Source organism: Mandrillus leucophaeus, unplaced genomic scaffold (assembly GCF_000951045.1).
Source record: "Mandrillus leucophaeus isolate KB7577 unplaced genomic scaffold, Mleu.le_1.0 Scaffold43, whole genome shotgun sequence".
NCBI lineage: Eukaryota > Metazoa > Chordata > Mammalia > Primates > Cercopithecidae > Mandrillus > Mandrillus leucophaeus.
Window position 1 is genome coordinate 3,764,097 of NW_012104587.1, and position 18,061 is coordinate 3,782,157.

The following is an 18,061-nucleotide window of genomic DNA, read 5'->3' on the forward strand; positions in this document are numbered from 1 at the left end:
CCAGGCCTCCCAGGAACCACATCATTTTACAGGTGAGACAAGATTAGGGAGGTTGGGCACTTTGCCCAGAGCCACACAGCTGGAAAAGTCAAAGCCAAGATTCCCACCTAAGCTGGCCTGCCTCCAGGATCCTGCTGGTGCCCACTGGTGGGGTGAGACAGGTAAGAAAATCGAGGACAGGGATGGGCTCAGCTTGTTCCCTAGCCTAGGTCCCTGAGCAAGGCCTAGCACAAAAGAGAAATGCCTGACGTTTGAATAGGGGACGGACAAGCCTCCCGGACCCGCTCACCTGCATTAGGGAGGTTGCAGGGCTCAGCGATCCCTGGGGGCAGGACACAGACTCGCTGGACAGGGATGTCCAAGGTTTCCTCTTCACTGCTCCAGCAGCAGAGGAGGAGACAAAAATACCAAGATCAGATTTGAGGGATCCAAAGAGGGTGTAAACTTGGGGTGGGAGGTAGCACACTGGAGGCTGAGGGACTGTCCTTACTGGGGTCTGCGTCTCCATCGAGGCCTTCGCTGCCCATGGAGGCTGGGCGCCGCAACGCCTCGGAGAAGCTGTGGGGCCGCTGTGGGCCAGAGGAGCCGCGAGAAACTCGGCCCTTCTCTTCCAGAGCCTGTTGGTTGACAGTGCGGAGGGGCTGGGACCAGGAGGCACACGGAGGCCAAGAGGCCCAAGGCACAACAGACCAGGACAAATGAATGCCACTGGGCCCCCAGACTGGATGTACTTAAGTCCCAGGTAGCAGAAGGGTAAGTCCCAGGCCTCAGGGGCCCAGGTAATTACAGAGGCCTGTGATTGGCTAGAGCTCACCAGAGGCCGGTGATTGGCTCAGCCTCACCAGAGTAGCTTGTGATTGGCTCCAGAGGACTAACCCGGGACGTGTCCCTGGCGCCGGGCCGCCCGTTGGCAGGGCCCACGTGTACCAGGTGGTTGAAGTTGGTAGGCGGTGAGATGAGCTTGGAGCGCACAAAGGGGTCCTTTAGCATCTCCCTGCGGGAGGAGAAGGCGTAAGGAGTTGGTGGCCAAGCTCCACCCTCCCTTCACCCCGCCCAGCCTCAACCCCCGCGTCGTGCACGCGCACCTGCGCTGCTGCTTCTGCTGCTCCTCCGACACGCGGAAAAAGAAGCGGCGCTTGCTCTTGGTGCGGAACAGCTGGCGCCGGCTGTTGTCGGTGAGGTCCGGGATGTCGAACTCGTCCTTCTCTGTGGGAGAAGCGGAGAGCTGGGCTGTGCTCAGACGTTCCTGGGGCCCAGTCAGCTGGCGTTCACGGCCACACAGCCACACGTGCGCACTGGTGAACGCACACACCCGTACACGCCAACTCCCTCACCTGCCAGCTGGTTCCTGAGGTAGGTCAGGCGGACCTTCTCGGCGCCGTAGAGGAACAGGGAGCCCTCTGGATTGAGGGGCCGCACCTGAGGCAGCAGGCACAGAGGTCAGGCCACGCCCCCACCCCGGTGCTGCCCCAGGGCTCTGGCGGTCCCTCACCTTCTTGAGCGGCACGGTCTGCACCCATTCTGCCCTCCTCACGTCAAACACATCGATGGAGTTCTCGCTGAACACTGTCAGGTAGGGGGCCGCGTACCCTGCGGGCACGCCATGCACCTCTGAGCTGTTTCCCCCTCTGTTTCACAGGGAACACCCTGTCCCCTGCCGCAGCACAGTAACTACCACACCCCACGCTAAGGTCCTTCCTCTGAAGACTCCCTGTCGCCCCGCCCAGCCTCCACATCAAATCAGAGATAACCCTGGACCACTCACCACATGCCTGGCTCAGTTCTAAACACGACATGCTTTTCCTCCCTTAATTTTTTAACAACTCCGAGCAGGTACTATTGTTATAACCCCTAATTTCCAGAGGAGGGAATGGAACCCCTGGAGCCATGTGATGGTCAAGGTCAGGTCACCCAGCTGGTCCTGAGAGCTGCGATTTGGCCCTGGGCAGCTTGGGTGGTATGCAGCACCCAACCCGCAGGCCCCACCCCAGACAGCCATTGCTCACCAAGGACACTCTGCCCCTCTCTTCCAGCCCTTACCCATCATGCTAGTTACTTGTGCATGCACCAGACTGCCCCACCGCCTCATTCATTCATTCATTCACTATTCCACCCATTCCTCCCAACCCGTCGCCCCTGGAGTGTGCCAGCCTGGGCTGGGTGCTTGATGTGGATGAGGAAACCAGCCCCGGCCCATTCTGTGGGACCCCAGTGCACCAAGCCAGTCATGAAGTGGAGGTGACGAGAGCCATGACGAAGGTCTGGATGGAGAGGTAGTGGGGCAAAGAGAAGGAAAGGACCAATGATGGGGAGGCAGGGCGGGGAGCATGAAGGCAATGGTGACCACAGCAATTGCAGCGGCCATCTTTGGAGCGCCTACCAGCTCCAGGCCCTGAGCTGACACTGGGGCTGGACCTAGTTAAGAGTTTGCCAGGTACAGGCCAGGGTTGGTGGCTCACACCTGTAATCCCAGCACTTTGGGAGGCCGGGCAGGGGGATTGCTTGAGTCCAGGAGTTTGAGACTCCCAGCCTGGGCAATATGGCAAAACTCTGCCTCTATGAAAAAATACAAAAATTAGGCCGGGCGCAGTGGCTCACGCCTGTAATCCCAGCACTTTGGGAGGCCGGGCAGGGGGATTGCTTGAGTCCAGGAGTTTGAGACTCCCAGCCTGGGCAATATGGCAAAACTCTGCCTCTATGAAAAAATTAGGCCGGGCGCAGTGGCTCACGCCTGTAATCCCAGCACTTTGGGAGGCTAAGGCAGGCAGATCACGAGGTCAGGAGTTCGAGACCAGCCTGGCCAACACGGTGAGACCCTGTCTCCACTAAAAATACAAAAATTAGCTGGGTATGGTGGTGGGTGCCTGTAGTCTCAGCTACTAGGGAGGCTGAGGCAGGAGAACTGCCTGAACCTGGGAGGTGGAGACTGCAGTGAGCCAAGATCACACCACTGCACTCCAGCCTGGTGACAGAGTAAGACTCCTCTGTCTCAAACAAAACAAAAATTAGCCAGACGTGGTGGCACACACCTGTGCCCCCAGTTACTCGGGAGGCTGAAGTGGGAGGATCACTTGACCCCAGGAGGCGGAGGTGGCAGTGAGTCGAGATTGTGCCACCGTACTCCAGCCTGGTGACAGAGGGAGACCCTGTCTCAAAAGAAAAAAAAAAAAAAAGTTTGCTGGATACAAACGAAAGGAGAGCGGCCCAGGCAGGAGAGGAGCATGAGCTCAGCATGGAAAAGGAAGGTCCCCTGCAAGCCACGGAGGCCAGGACAGGGTGGTGTTGGGCTGGAGGATGCAAACTGGCACCAAAGGCCTCCAATGCCAGGCTCATGAGTTGAGGCGGGACCTTGTCTTCACCCACACACTGAAGGTGCCTTACCCCAGCCCATGGGCGCTGCTGGCCACAACAGCTCATGGCCACGAGACTTGCGGCCTGCGCCATCCACGTAGATGCCAGCAGTGGTGAAGAGTAGCAGGAACTCGCTGAGACTAAGCTCCACGGCACCCAGTGCCTCACCCAGGCCCCCGCGGGATGGTGGCAGCTCCTCAGGCACCAAACCGGCCCCCAATGCCAATGGCGCAGCCTCATTGAGCAGCGGGTAGAGCGCAAAGCCACCGGCAGCGCCCACACATAGCCGGTCGCCCAGCAGCTCCAGGCTCTGCACAGTGGCGGGTGCCTGCAGCTCACGGATACGGCGCTGCCAGGGCCCAGGGCCCGGGCCCAGCTGGTAGCAGAGCACCTGGCGCTTGACGGCTACACAGAGCACTGGGGTACGGGCCTGCAGGATGCTTCCAGCTGCCAGTGCCTGGCAGCCTCGAGACTCGGGGATCTTGGCACCTGCTACCTCTATGTTCTCCAGCTCCGCCAGGGCAAAGAGACGCACACTGGGGCCGCGGCCACACAGCACAACCAGCAGGCCTGCGCTGGGGCTCAAGGCCAGCTGCTGCACGCGCCGGCACTCCCCCACCTGGAAGATGTCTGCAGGGTTGGCGAGGGGAGAGGGTCACTGGCAGGTGGTTGAAGAGTGACCCGTCCCCATCCTCCTCGGCCTGCTGGGGCTGCCCCTGCCCACGCCCACCCTAGCCCAGCCTTGATGGGTACCATTGCTGTGCAGATGGATGACAAAGAGCCCCTCCTCGGTGCCAAGTGCAAGTCGATCCTGGTCTGGTAGAGGGAGGGAGAGGGTCAGAGGTCAGCAGCCCACTCAATGACACGGAGAGTGTGCAGTCCACCTGCCTTGCTGTGCCTGTTTCTCTTGAGGAAATGGGGGTGGCGATAATCCCGCTGTCCCTGCCTGACTGACCCTTCTCTCCCAGTCTGGACAGGCTCTTTCAGAGGGGTTGGGGTGAGGCCCATCACCTTGAGCTGTGGGATTTCAGGTAAGTCAGGTCACCTCTCAGAGCCTTGGTTTCGCCTTATGTAAACTGGGAACAACGATGGTACTTTCTCAGAGTGGCTCTGAGGAAGCGAGGAAGCGGGGAGGGTTCAGCAGAGCCCCTTGCTCAAAAAACCCCCTCCCCTCTGGTTCCTGACTGCTCCAGGGACCCACACAACCTCTCCTGTGGCTCCCGCCCTGAGAGTGGGTGCTGGCTCAGGGCCTCGGCTGCCGGGGGACGCCGAGGAGCTCTGTTTCATGCCTCTTTCCCAGCCTCAGTTACAGAAGAGCCCTGCTGAGCCCCAGGTTCAAGGCTGAGCACAAGTGAAGCTCTTGGCAGCTCCACCCAGGAGATGTTATGAGGCTCTGGGTGTTCTACAGCAGTCCCCCAGTCCCCTAGCTTGTAGTGAGACAGCCAGGACTGAACCCTCATTTCTCTCTTTTTAAAGCCTTTGTTCCAGCTGGGCATGGTGGCCCATGCCTGTAATCCCAACACCTTGGGAGGCCAAGGCAGGTGGATCACCTGAGGTCAGGAGTTCGAGACCAGCCTGGCCAACATTGTGAAACCCCGTCTCTACTAAAAATACAAAAAGTAGCCAGGCAAGGTGGCACATGCCTGTAATCCCAGCTACTGTGGAGGCTGAGACAGGAGAATCGCTTGCATCCGGGAGGCGGAGGTTGCAGTGAGCTGAGATTGTACTGCTGCACTCCAGCCTGGGCAACAGAGCGAGACTATCTCAAAAAAAAAAAGAGAAAAAAAAAAAAGCTTTTGTTTCTTCCACTCGCTTGAGATTCTTTTGGAAAAAGCAGAAACTGAGGCACAGTGAAATGGAGTGGGGATAAGCCAGGCTACCTGGGGGCCCAGCCATGCACACAGGGGGCTGGAGCACATATGTAGTGCAAGGCAGTCTGTGTCTCGTGGCTGCAGGGAATGGGTAGTGGCGGTGGCCCTTGGGACTGTTCCTAGACACCAGCACTTCTGCAGGCCTGGACTGCTCCCTCCAGTCCCCTCCACCAGCTCACCGAGGATGGCAGCACAGAGCGTGTGGGGCAGCAGCGGCAGCCCATTGTCGTAGGCCTCCTTGAGTGTGTACACGGGCCGGGGTCTTGGCCGTGCGTCCAGCAGCAGCCGCTGCAGCTCACCCAGCACCTGCAGCCAGCGCTCCCGCTCCCCCTCGCTCTCCGCCAGCAGCAGCACAGTGCACATAGTGGGCGGCACTGCCAGCTGGGAGGTCGTCACCTGTGGGCAAGGACCCAAGCTGAAGGGCTGTGGGCCAGAGCCATCTGTCCTCCCTCCCTTCCTGCCTCCAGCAGCTGCTGTGCCCCGGGGGCCTAGCGTGCACTATCAGCAGCAGGGAGTAGGCCGGACAGGCATACAGACAACTCCAGAGCCCAGCGCCATAATGGGGCAAGGACAGGCCTAGTGGGAACACAGAGGGCCCCAAACTCGGGCCAGGAGGTGAAGGATGACTTCCCAGGGGACCAGACATTTCTGCTGGAGCCTGAGGGACGAGTAACTAACCAGGAGTAGTCAAGTTTAGGAGCTGGGCGCCAGTGCAGGGCCGGCAATTCTGTGCAAAGACACACGTGAAGGACCGAGAATGTGGTGCACACAGGCACGGGGCACCCTCAGAACTGGAGAGAGCAAGGTGTGGCCAGAGCAGAGAGGTGCCAGGGAGAGGGCTGGAGAGGCCTGCAGGGCCAGATCCTTGGGGCCTCAAGGGCTAGGTCAGGAGCACCCCGCAGACGATGGGAAGCCACAGTGGATCCGAAATGAGGTAAGACCCGGCCAGATGCTTGCGTGGAAAGCATGTGGTTGTGGGCTGGCCCAAGAGGGCAGTATGGAGTGGGCGGACAGTGGCCAGAGTGGGAACAGCATGGGGAGCTGGATGGCGGCTGCTCCATCTCATCCCAGGCACTCACCCTAAAGATGCGTGGCAAGTCCCTGGATTGGGCATGGATGACATCAGAGGCCAGAACGGGAGTAGCCGAGAACTGGGGGTCCCTGGGAGGTTCACAGAACAGGTCAGAGGTCTCCCTGTTCCTGACTGCCCCCCTCACCACTAGTCCCTTACCCCATGCCACTGCCCAGCACCCACCTCAGATCCAGGACCTGCAGGAGGGCCCCGCTGGGCGGGCTGAGCCTCGGGTCAGGGGCGTCAAACAGCAGCAGGCGCGAGTCACTCAGGGCAGCAAACACCCGCTGCCAGCCCCGCCGGACGCCTGAGGGCCGCGGCACCTGGCGGAAAGGCAAGCATAGGAGGACTGCAGGGGCCTCAGCTCCCCGTGCCCGTCTTCCCCTCCCTCGGCCCCCACTCACCGACAGGAAGCCCTCATAGGCAGTGCCTGTGCCCGTTTCGGGGTGTACTCCCAGGGCTGTGCGGAGGAGGTCAGGGGGCACGGGGCAGGGTGGGGCCTGTGGGGCACAGGTTGTGTGACAAAAGTAGCCGCAGGCTGTGGGGAAAGTAGAGAAGGTGGATGAGGTGAGGCTGGAAGGGGACAGCCCCAAACCAGGACTGGGGCATGTCCAGAGCCAGCTTCCCTGAAGCCACAGTGGCACCTGAACTGTCCCCAATTCCTCATCAAGTGAGAAAAGGAACAGAGCTAAGCAGGAGGAAATTTGACCAGCAGGTGCCAGTGACCCTGGGATGGGAGAAACAGCCTGGGTGTGCCAGGGCCACACACCTGGGACCGTGGCTGGAGCATAGTGGGTGGGTGTGCGGTGGGGTGGGGACTCTCACCATCACAACCCAGTCCCTGGCGGCCCAGGCCCAGCATCAGCGAGGTACAGCGGAGACACTTGGTCGGGGATGGGAAGCTCCGGGGGCGCAGGGTGTGTGAGCCGGGCTGGGGAGGGGGACAGCCATTACCCAAGGCCTTCCAAGACCCCATGCCCCATCCCTGAGGGGTCAGGCGAGACAAAGGGCTGAGCCAGGCGGCAGTGACCTCTGAGTCCCAGCCAATCTATGGCAGCAGGCAAGCTCATTGCTACCACCTCCACCCCAATTGTGGCTGCTGGCTACAATGCACATGGAGTGTCCCCTCAGGGCCCATTCAGCCTAGCAGAACTGCTTGGTGCCCCCACCCCGCTTCCCTCTGGGCACTGACCTTAGCAGGAAGAGCTTCTGTAGAGGCTGTGTTGGCAGTGGGCGCTCTGGGGAACACAGCCTGCAGGAGGGCGGGGGAGCAAGTGAGATGGGCAGGGGCGGCGCCCAGCCCCCCTACTATGGACCCGCCTGTCCTCACCCCCATGCGCAAGCTGCGTCGGCCCTCTGGCCTCAGCTCTGGCTCCCCTCCATGCCTAGTGGCCTCTCCTGAGATGCCAGGGTCCTTGGCAGAATCCTTCTGCGGATGGGAGAGAGAGGAGCAAAGTCAAGGTCCCTGTGCCTCTCCCAGGCCTCCTCCCCAACAAGCCCCTCAGCCTGGTCCTTACCTCTGAGCTCCGGAAGGACAGGAAGGGAATCAAGGAGTTTGAGGGCTTGGTGTCTGCAAAGAGAGGGTAGGTCACCGGCCTGGGGTCCCTGGCCTGAGGAACTAGGGGCCAGGAGGTGCCTCAGTTCCCACCTCAGTAAAATGGGAAATGACCACAGGCGTGGGGCAGGGCTGGGCAGAGCAGGCACTCAAGAAGTGCTGGTCACAGATGATGGAGTAAGTGGCAGAGTCCAGGAACAGACTCCTGTCTCCACCACCCTGCCAGGCCATCATGGAGACCCCTTGGCAAGCGGGAGGCCATGGGGGAGCCTGGATCTGGGGCAAGCAGTCGGCAGCCACTCACCCCCTGGCCCTCGGGCCCGCAGCTCCTCCCTCAACATGGTGAGCTCCTGCTGCAGGGCCTGGCTCTGCTTCTCGGCCTCCTGCAGACGGCTGGGGAGAACAGCAAGGGCTCACCACCAGCCTCTGTGCGGGCCCTGGCCCCCAGCGCCTGCCCCTAGCCTCACCGCTCAGCCTGCAGCTGGGCCTCCTGCACCTGCGTCAGCCGCTCCTGCAGGCCCTGCTTGGCACGGATCTCAGCCTCCAGCGCTGACTGCAGCTCCAGCCTAGCTGAGGCCTCCATTTTCTGCAGTCGCCGCGCCTTCCACTGGTGGTCCTGGTGGCCATGGAGCACCCGTATAAGATGGTTTCTAGGCCTGGCTGCCTCAGGGACCCCCTCCTACCAGAGCATCCTGCTACCCATGCCACCTGGCCAGGCTCAAAGCTCCAGCTCAGCCACTGACCCACGCTGAGCTCAGGGAAGCCACTATTTCTCGTGAGCTCAGTGTCCCCACCTCCAGTAGTGACCCTCAGTAGCAGGGATCCTGAGGCTCACGGAAGGTCAGTGACTTGCCTAAGCCAGCCCCCAAGGGCATCTCTGGGGCTCACCAGTGGCCGGGCAGGGAGCGTCTGGGTGCCCACGTTCCTCAACGACTCCAGCTCCTCTGCCATCTTGGTGGCCAGGGCCTGCAGGTAGCCTCTTGAGACCTTCTCATCGTTCACCCTGATTGGGAAGGGGCTCAGGGTCATGGGCTGGGCCCTCAGTCTCGCCTGCATTCCCCACCCCGACCCACCCCCGGCACCCACCAGCTGAGGATGTCGGCGAGCTGGGCCTCCCAGTTGCTCTCCGTCTCCCGTCGCTCACCCTCCAGCCGCTGCTTGCTCTCCTGCTCCTGGGCCAGCTCTGCTTCCAGCTGGGGCCGGCCAGAGGAAAGGTCAGCCCCAGGCCCCAGCAGTCCTGGGACTGCTGTCTCCCTATAGGTACCGCAGCACCCCAAGCCCCATCCATGTCCACCCTGCTCACTGGCTCCCCATTGCCTTGTCCATCTGTCGTGCCCTCCGTCCGTCCCCCTGCTCACCCGCTCCTGCTCCCGGCTCAGCCTCCGGTTTTCCTCCTGCAGCTGGCACAGAGCCTCCTCCTTACCACTCGGCCTGGGGAGGAGAAGGCCAAGGCCATGACTCCCCGCCCAGGCCGGGTCCGGCCCCTCCCTGCCACCAGCTGCCTGGCTCACCTGTGGCTGTGGGCCTGCTCCAGCTGCTCTCGCAGGGCGGCCACCTCCTTCCTCAGTTGGGCCTCCTGAGGCCCACCCTCGGGGGGTCCCATCCCGTTGGTCTCAGAGGCTGTGTGGATGGTCTTGGGGACATGGAGGGGGTCAGGGCAGAGACCCAAGATGCCATGGCCCACCCGCCCGGGACACAGGCCTGGCCCTGAGGCTCTGAGTGGGGTCAGACTGGTGGGGAAGCGCCTCTTGCCAAGAGGGGAGGACTTGACTACCTTGGCCTGGGAAGACTCCTCAAGGCGTTGCTCCCACTGTCCCTGCAGCTGCATCACCTGCCGGCTCAGGGAGGACACCTGGGCCTCCAGCTGTGAGGGGTGCAGAGGCAGGCCAGTGCCAACTCTGCCCTTGGCAGCCCCTCTGCCCACCTTGCCACGAACTCCCGACTCTGCCAGCCACAGTGGACGTGAGGAGGCATGGACTCCCAGATTGCCCCATCCCAGCCACTGTCCCCTGGGCCCAGCCTCTGCCAGCTACAACTAGGGGGCAGCATCTCCCACCAAGCTCCCCATGCTCCCTCCAGCCACACTGGGGGCAGGGCCCAGATGCTGTCCCTTCCCACCCTGGTCACCCACCTCCCTCTGGGCAGCCCGGGCTTCCTCCAGCTGGGAGCTCAGGGCCTGGGTCTGGATAGCTGTGGCCGCCTCTCTCTCCTGGGCCTCCTGCAGCCTCTGAAGCAGCTTGTCCTGCTGCCCCTGGGCCTTGCAGAGCTCCTGCTCCTGAGCCTGCAGCCCTGCCCGACCCTCGGCCAGCTCCTGAGGAGACAGGGGAGGGAGCGGGGAAGGACAAGGCCCAAAGTCAGGCATGAACCATCCACGGAGCCCAGGGCCACTCACCCACCTCACCCAACCCTCACCTGGTGAAGCCGGTCAAGTTCCTGCCGCAGGTCACTGTCCTGACCTGGGCTACCAGGTGTGGGCCCATCCAGCTGGGACAAGGAGGCCTTGTCCCTCAGCAGCTCTGCCGGGAAGAGTCACTGAGACCTCAAGTGCTGACGGCCCCAGCCTCTCACCCCGGGAGCGAGTCTCCTTGGCTTGTTTTCCATACACAGGCTCAGAGAGTGCAAAATGCTCCCCCAGGATCATACAACGTGTCCAGGGCAGGGGCAGGACCTGAGCCCAGGTGGGACTCAGCCCCGGTGGGGGTGGGTGGAAGGGATACCTGACAGCCTCTCCTGTAGAGTCTGCACTTCCTTCCGTAGCTGCTCCAGCTCCCGATGGTCAGTGGGGGCATGCAGGGCCTCTGCAGGGGACGTGGTACCCACAGGTGAGTCCACTTTCGCAGCAGCAGCCCCTAGGGCCAGCACACCCAGGCCCGGCCCAGCCGCTCCCTGTACCTTGGTGCTTCCTGCTCAGCTCCACCTTCTCCTGCTCCAGACACCGGAGCTTCCGCTCCAGGGCAGCCCAGGCCTCAGAGCTGCTCTCAGGACTGTGACTGTGGGGGGACAGGGGCCACGCGTGTTGGTAGAAACCTCACCCGACAGAGTCTCCTTCATCCTCCTGCATCGAATCACTCATTCATTGTGAAACAGCCAGAACAGACCCTGCCCCTGGGAGACCCCAGGCTGATTCCACGGGTGGCAGCCCAGGGCAGCGGCTTCAGGGCACAGGCTCCCAGTCCCCAGGCCCATGTTTAAGCCCTCGTCCTGGCCCTTACAAGCTGTGTCACTTCGAACCCAATGTATTTTAGCCTCAGTTTCCCCAGGGGAAGATGGTGGTGACGGGGCCTCTCCCAAGGGCTGTCGAGGACAGGATGTGGTGACGGTGGCCCGGCTGGCCCCGAGGAGTGGGGGTTGGACCCATTTCCTTCCACCTCAGAGCACACTGCACCAAGACCTCACTGCGGTCTCAGGCCAGCCCCTCGAATAGGCGTAGGTGGAGATCATCCCACCCTTTTTTTTTTTTTTTTTTTTTTTTTTGAGACAGTGTCGCTCTGTCACCCAGGCTGGAGTGCAATGGCACGATCTCAGCTCACTGCAACCTCTGCCTCCTGGGTTCAAATGATTCTCCCTGCTTCAGCCTCCCAAGTAACTGGGATTACAGGTGTGCACCACCACACCCAGCTAATTTTTGTATTTTTAGTAGAGACGGGGTTTCACCACGTTGGCCAGTCTGGTCTCAAACTCCTGACCTCAGGTGATCCACCTGCCTCGGCCTCCCAAAGTGCTGGGATTACAGCCATGAGCCACCATGCCTGGTCCATCCCACCCATTTTACAGAGCCACAAATGAGGCCCAGGACCAGTAGCGGCCTTTGAACCCTACACCTCTGGCTCCAGGTGCAGCGCACCCTCGCCCTTCGTGGAAGGCACCATAAGAGCTATGTGCGGTCATGGGGCCCCGCGGGACCTGCGTGTGGCCTCACCAGGACCCCGAGGATCAGGGCTAGAGCACCTGCCATGTGCAGGCACTGGGGAGCCCTTCTGCCCTCCTTCCCAGGGCCCCAGTGGGCTACGTGCCCAGTGTGCTAGGTCAGGCAACCCTGAGCCTCCCACCAGGTGTGTGAGGACTAGCCTCACCTGCCCGAGGTGTAGGTGAAGCCCACAAATGGCAAGTGGTGGCCGGAGAAGGCCCCGTGGGAGGGCGGTGGCAGGGTCCCCTGCAGAGGGAGAGGGAAGGAGAGTCAGAGTCCACAGGCCGAGGCCCGAGGCCCGAGGCCCAGGCCCCAGGAGCCCCCGGGACCAGGTGCAACCTCCTCCTGCTCAGGTGGGAACTCGATGGGGTAACACGGCCCAACCCAAACAGACCCCCAGCTCCCATAAGTCTCCTAGGAGCTGCTGGGAGTTTTCTTCCTTATATGGATTCTAGTTAATAGGATGATGCCTGTGGTCAGACGGCCTTGCCTTGACACAGCCCACCTCAGTGCAGGCGAGCATGGGGATCCTGTGGGAGATGCTGCCCCACCCCAGTTTGGCTGGAAAAGGCTGGGCCAGGGGATGGCAGCTGGAATGGGTCAGTCTGGGAGTCCATAAATCATAAGCCCTGGTGTCTGAAAGCCTCATCCCCAGCCCACCCCAGGGGACTTCAGAGGGAGGGTTCCCCCAGCCAACAAGAGGGTAGGGCAGCTCCCCTCCGGCAGTAGCCTTTGCCACTCACTGGATGGTTGAGGGTGTCATCATCCACGTCAAAGTTGGAGGTGTCCATGGGCCCCCGCAGCTCAGGAATATAGGGGGCTATGCTGCTCGCCAGCCGCTCCCAGTCCACGCCTTCGAAGAAAGGATGGTTCCGGAAGTCGTCCAGCCCACCACGGCCCAGCCGCTCTTCCTGGCGACACAGCAACTGGCGGATCAGGTCTTGGGCGCTGGCTGGCACGTCAGGCATGTCCGGGGGGAACTGCAGGTGGTCCTGTGGGTCAAGGGAGGGGGCAGGTTGGGTCAAGTGTCCAGGAACTCAGCCTCCCCTGCAGGTATTTCCAACCACACAGACTCGGGGGGTCCCACTGCCCCCTCTGGAAGCCCAGAGCCTGGTGTCCAGACCTCGTGGTTCATGATCTTGCCGTAGGTTTCCACCAAGGACTCAGCATAGAAGGGCGTCTCCCCAAAGAGCAGTTCATAGGCGCAGACTCCAAGCGACCACCAGTCACACTGTGGGCCATAGTGGCCCTTGCCCTCCTCCATGGCCTGCAGGATCTCAGGGGAGATATAGTCCGGCGTCCCTACTGCCACTGATGAATCCACCTGTGGGTGGTGGTGGTGGTGAAGCCATGAGGATGGCTTTGGACTTGGCTGGGGGGCTGGGGCTGCTAGCCCCTCGCGATGGCCCTGTCACCCCTACTCCGCCAGGCTGAACTGCTGCCCACCTGGGGCCTGGGCCTCACCCACCTTCCCTGGGGAGCCTGATGCCTCTGCACTAGGCCTGGGGCCTCCCATTTTCCTGAGAGCTTGGCCTGCCTGGTATCCCCTGCCCCCACTTCAGGGCAGGGTCCTTACCATGCCATTGGTGTTGAGACGCAGGCAGGAGCCGAAGTCAGCCAGGCGAATGTGCCCGTTCACATCCAGCAGGACATTGTCTGGCTTGACGTCCCTGGGGGATGGCAGGCAGGGAGAGTGAAGGGCTTGACCTGCGTGTAAGTGGCCATTTAGGTACATGCCCAGGTGCACATGCACAGTGTGTGCCAGCACCAGCTCACACACATTCCTGTGTGTAGGTGCTCATGTGATGAGCAACGTGTGTGTGTGTAGATGATCCCACAGGCCAGGAGGAGGAAGACGGCTAGATTATAGAAAGGATGTGTGGGGACAACCCTTGGAGGTGGCAGAGTGTGCTGTAGGGGATGCAGGAGTCAGACTTCCCCAGTGCAGACCACAGCCTGCCCACCCGCGAGTCGAGTCACCTTGAGACAGGTGTTTCCCTGTGCTAAGCTCTGACCCCCTCAACTGTAGGCCAGGGACAGTAGCAGCCCTGCCACAGAGGGCTCTGATTCCAAGGAAGCACATGGATGAGGCACCCAGCAAAGCGCCTGGCATGTGGTGAGTGCTCAGCCAACATCAGCTCTCCCCAGCACAGCTGGCAGGGGTTGGGCAGGGCAGTGCGGTTGGAGCCCCACCTGTGGATATAACCCAGCTGGTGCAGTGAGTGGATGGCCAGCACCATCTCAGCCAGGTAGAACTGGGCCAGCTCAGGCGGGAGACGGTCCTCAAAGCGGCTCAGCAGCGTCAGGAGGTCCCCGCCGGCATAGTAGTCCATCACAAGGTACTGGAGGTGGGGGACAAGAAACAAACCTGGGGAAAAGGCGCACCCGGCCACTTCACTGCTGTCCCACAGGGCTCTGGGAAGGCAGGGCTGCATCTCCCAGCAGCTCTGGGCTGGCCAGTTCCCAGCCAGGGCTCAGGCAGGAGGCAGCAAGCCCAGGAGATGGTGGGAAGTGGGAGTCTCTTGGTCCCAAGAGGGGTCTTTGGGCCCAGTGCCCCTGGCCCCAAGGGCCCTCTCCTGTGTCCCTAGGATGCTCCCCTCTAGCCCCGCCAAGTATCCTCACCAGGTATTCCTCGTCTTGGAAGGCATAGTGCAGAGTGGTCACCCAACGGCTGTCCCCTTTCACGAGCACATCCCGCTCCTCCCGGAAACATGCTGTCTGCAGCAGGTTTGGGGAAGTAAGGGGTGGGGTGGGATCAGAACCCAAGATGCCCCCCTTCCCAGCTCAGGGGATGGAGAAGGACTCTGTGAGTCTGGGAGCTTGGATGGAGGTCATAGCTCTACTGTCCCCTGTCTGGCTGCGACTGAGCCCAAGCCCACGCTCTATGGCTCTGGGCCTCAGCATGCCCATATGGAAAATGGGAATGACTGGTTGCTTTCAAAAGGGTTTATTAGGCCTGTAATCTCAGCACTTTGGGAGGTCAAGGCAGGCAGATCACTTGAGATCAAGAGTTGGAGACCAGCCTGGCCAACATGGTGAAACACCATCTCTACTAAAAATACAAAAAACTTAGCTGGGCGTCGTGGCACACGCCTGTAATCCCTGCTACTTGGGAGGCTGAGGCATGAGAATCCCTTGAACCCAGGAGGTGGACGTTGCAGTGAGCCGAGATCACGCCACTGCATTCCAGCCTGGGTGACAGAGTGAGACTCCGTCTTAAAAAAAAGAGTTTATTGTAGGCTGGGCATGGTGGTTCACGCCTGTAATCCCAGCACTTTGGAAGGCCCAGGCAGAAGGATCACCGGAGGTCAGCAGTTTGAGACCAGCCTGTCCAACATAGCAAAACCTCATCTCTACTAAAAACACAAAAATTAGCTGGATGTGGTGGCAGATGCCTGTAGTCCCAGCTACTCGGGAGGCTGAGGCAGGAGAATTCCTTTAACTGGGAGGCTAAGGTTGCAGTGAGCCACTGCACTCCAGCCTAGTGGACACAGCGAGACTCCGTCTCAAGAAAAAAAAAAAAAAATTTAAAAATTAAATAAAGGATTTATTGTGAGAAAGGTAACAAATCAGTGGCTGCTGAGGGTAGCACCCTTTGCCTGGTCTGCAGCCTTGCCCACCCCCCGCCATGCCCCACAGGCCCTGGCAGCATACGCCTCCCCCACACCCATTTGTAGGGTGCCCAAGGGCCCCCCAGACTCCACACTGACCTCAGCCCTCTTCAGCATCTCCCACTTGTGCAGCATTTTCATGGCAAAAATCTGCCCAGTGTCCCTCTGCCTCACCACGGCGACCTAAGGCCACAGGCAGGACCAAGGTGAGCCCAGCCCAGTGTGAACACCTCCTCCCCACCTATCCCGGGCCCTTTGCTCACCTCCCCAAAGGCTCCTCGGCCGATCACCTTCAAGATTTCAAAGTCATCTCTCTGCAGACGCAGTTCTTTCACCTTTGATACGAAGGGGCTGGCTGAGGGGACACAGGGCGGGACTCAGAGTGCATGCAGGGAGGGCTCCATTCCCCATCTCACCTTGGGCAAGCCAGGAGCTGCCACTCCTGTGAGCCCAGGCAGGGATGACCTCCCCAGGGACAGCCTCAGGCCAAGAGGTTGGCAGGAGCTGGTGCTCCTTCGGCCATGATCAGGAACGATCAGGAAGTGCGGAAGGTCAGAGGCCGGGCTCAGCTGACTGCATGGTTCCTGGACCTCCCTGGACCCCTGGCCCCAGACTCTAGGCAGCCTCCATCCCAGGGGCTGATGGGACTTGTAGTCCTGTCCAGTCTGCAGTCTGACTCTGCTTGGCCAGGTCACCCTGGGGACCATGGGGACACCATTCCTACCCCCAGCTCGCAGTTCTTGGCCCCCTCACAGATTCAGGCCAGGGCCTGTCTTGGGAAACTGGACGGGTGACATTCCTCATCCTGAGAGGCTTCTCTCCCGTTCAGAAGCTGTGGGCCTGGGTCTGGGGACCCTGTAGGCACAGAGGTACCTGGCTGGGGGTGAGGCCTGCAGTCCCTAGGGCAGGGAGGACAGGCTCTTTGCTTCCCACGTGGGGCCCCTCAGTCTGGAGGCATGGATGCCAGTCTGCCAAGGTGCCCACGAGATTCACAAACAGGACCAAGATGCCTTTCCCTGGTGCCAGCACTAGCCCCTGAAGGCGTGAGTGCTCAGGATGCCTCCAGGCCTGATTGGCTCTCTCACTCCGAGTCCTGCCTCCCTGCCTGGACGAGGCTTTTGTCTGGTCAAGAACGTCCTCTTTCCCCACATCCCAGATACCTCCAGGAGGGGCAACTCCAGCCACTCCCAGACCCTTTCCAGACCTGGATGAGCCACAGGTTTTGGGAAGGAATTGGGTCTTAGGGAGGCAGGAGTCATCAGTCAGGATGGGGGGCAGCTGTGGTCTGGCGCCCTGCCTCAGTTTCCCCCTGCCAGGAGGTAAACTCCCTGCCAGCTGGGCGGGTCTGTGGGTGGGACAGAGAGCTGCTCCACAGGTTTATCAGGCAGAAGCCCGCAGCGGGGGCGGGGTGGAAACCTCATTACAGAAATGCATTGTCTCTTTCCCAGGTCTGTGTGTGGAGCTGGGGAGGAGCAGCCCCGGGCCTCCCTGTGGGAGTTGAAGCCAGCACCATAGGGACCCACCCGCCAGACAAGCGCTAAAGCCTAGGCCCACAGGCAGGAGGATCCAGGCCCCTGGACAGGCTGCCTAATCCTCTGGCCTCCCACAGGGCAAGGGGGCTCCGGGCAGGAGCAGGGACAAGTAGAGACAAGCAGGAGAGGAATGAGTCACGGCCCTTTGAGTTACCTCGGGAGATTGTCAACAGCTGGCCCCCATGCCGGGGTCCCAGGCAGAGGTGCTGGAGGCAGTCAGGGAGGAGCACACATGTGTGTGCAAACACACACACGTGTGTGGGTGTCATGGGGGGTGACAACAACACAGGCAGACACGCATAGCATGAAGGCATCCCAGGGAGACAGGCACAGAGGCAGGGGCCTTCTGACTGCCTTGCTCTGGATGGAAGGGTTGGGGCTAGGGGACAACTCCCTGGCACATCTGGGTGGCAGCATCCCCTCTTCCCCAGGCCTTGTGCCTGCCCAGAGCTCAGGAGCGCCAGGAACGCTAGTTGCCCACTGGGCAAACACCTGCCTCACCCCGCCCTGGCCAGGCCCCATGCCTTTTCCCCATGGCCCGGCAGGGTGTGACCAGGGAACCCTCCAGCTGGCGCCAGTGCCCACAGTGGGTTCAGGGTCACCCCGGGCCAGCCACTCCCAATGACTCAGATGAGTACCAGGAAAGGTACAGACGCATCTCCAGCCAGGCCCCCCACCCCCGGCCCTGGGGCCACAGCCCCCAGGGAGCTTGGCCAGCAGCCTGAGTCCATGCTGCAGTGGTCTTGTACGCAGGGAGCTGGGGGTGTGTGTGTTGGTTGGGGGGAAGGTCTGCAAGTGTGCGATACCTACGGATCTGTGTGTTCTGCAGTGCCAGTGCGGTCGGGGTGGTCTGCAGCGCTCTCTGGGTCTCTCCGTGAGCTGTGTGTCTCAATGCATCCGAGAGGAATGAGAACCAGACAGCCAGTGTGTCAGTGGGTGACACGCATGAGGGTCTGTGTGTGTCCTGCGTCAGGTGTGGCCTGTGAGCAAGGAATTCTGTACAGGACTCTAGGCGGTGTACTGGGTACATGCGTCTGCGGTCAACACCTGGGCACAAGTTCGTGTGTGCGTGCATGTGTCGGGGTCTGTGAGAGGGAAGGAGCGTGTGTGACAACTGGAGTGAGGGTGAGGTGTGCAGGCGAGTGTGCGGGCCGCGGGGGTC

General features: G+C 61.2%; 1 protein-coding gene across 1 annotated transcript in view; it reads right to left on the minus strand.

The window, feature by feature from the left end:
- The window catches only part of CDC42BPG (CDC42 binding protein kinase gamma (DMPK-like)), a 21,111-nt gene that overhangs the window by 2,045 nt on the left and 1,005 nt on the right, over window positions 1-18,061 (minus strand). The window contains exons 2-37 of the mRNA XM_011993593.1: window positions 17,902-17,984; window positions 15,631-15,722; window positions 15,467-15,550; window positions 14,379-14,474; window positions 13,950-14,098; window positions 13,333-13,426; window positions 12,880-13,080; window positions 12,500-12,748; window positions 11,923-12,002; window positions 10,742-10,839; window positions 10,567-10,647; window positions 10,262-10,365; window positions 9,981-10,160; window positions 9,624-9,713; window positions 9,361-9,482; window positions 9,208-9,280; window positions 8,936-9,042; window positions 8,738-8,852; window positions 8,317-8,465; window positions 8,154-8,242; window positions 7,812-7,864; window positions 7,625-7,723; window positions 7,487-7,546; window positions 7,120-7,225; window positions 6,699-6,832; window positions 6,478-6,617; window positions 6,302-6,383; window positions 5,402-5,618; window positions 4,105-4,167; window positions 3,382-3,981; window positions 1,493-1,590; window positions 1,335-1,419; window positions 1,086-1,206; window positions 877-994; window positions 491-617; window positions 290-375 (exon numbers count right to left, since the gene is read on the minus strand). Coding sequence (XP_011848983.1) covers window positions 290-375; window positions 491-617; window positions 877-994; window positions 1,086-1,206; window positions 1,335-1,419; window positions 1,493-1,590; window positions 3,382-3,981; window positions 4,105-4,167; window positions 5,402-5,618; window positions 6,302-6,383; window positions 6,478-6,617; window positions 6,699-6,832; window positions 7,120-7,225; window positions 7,487-7,546; window positions 7,625-7,723; window positions 7,812-7,864; window positions 8,154-8,242; window positions 8,317-8,465; window positions 8,738-8,852; window positions 8,936-9,042; window positions 9,208-9,280; window positions 9,361-9,482; window positions 9,624-9,713; window positions 9,981-10,160; window positions 10,262-10,365; window positions 10,567-10,647; window positions 10,742-10,839; window positions 11,923-12,002; window positions 12,500-12,748; window positions 12,880-13,080; window positions 13,333-13,426; window positions 13,950-14,098; window positions 14,379-14,474; window positions 15,467-15,550; window positions 15,631-15,722; window positions 17,902-17,984 — 4,525 coding nt within the window. The remainder of the gene's footprint in view (window positions 1-289; window positions 376-490; window positions 618-876; window positions 995-1,085; window positions 1,207-1,334; window positions 1,420-1,492; window positions 1,591-3,381; window positions 3,982-4,104; window positions 4,168-5,401; window positions 5,619-6,301; window positions 6,384-6,477; window positions 6,618-6,698; window positions 6,833-7,119; window positions 7,226-7,486; window positions 7,547-7,624; window positions 7,724-7,811; window positions 7,865-8,153; window positions 8,243-8,316; window positions 8,466-8,737; window positions 8,853-8,935; window positions 9,043-9,207; window positions 9,281-9,360; window positions 9,483-9,623; window positions 9,714-9,980; window positions 10,161-10,261; window positions 10,366-10,566; window positions 10,648-10,741; window positions 10,840-11,922; window positions 12,003-12,499; window positions 12,749-12,879; window positions 13,081-13,332; window positions 13,427-13,949; window positions 14,099-14,378; window positions 14,475-15,466; window positions 15,551-15,630; window positions 15,723-17,901; window positions 17,985-18,061) is intronic.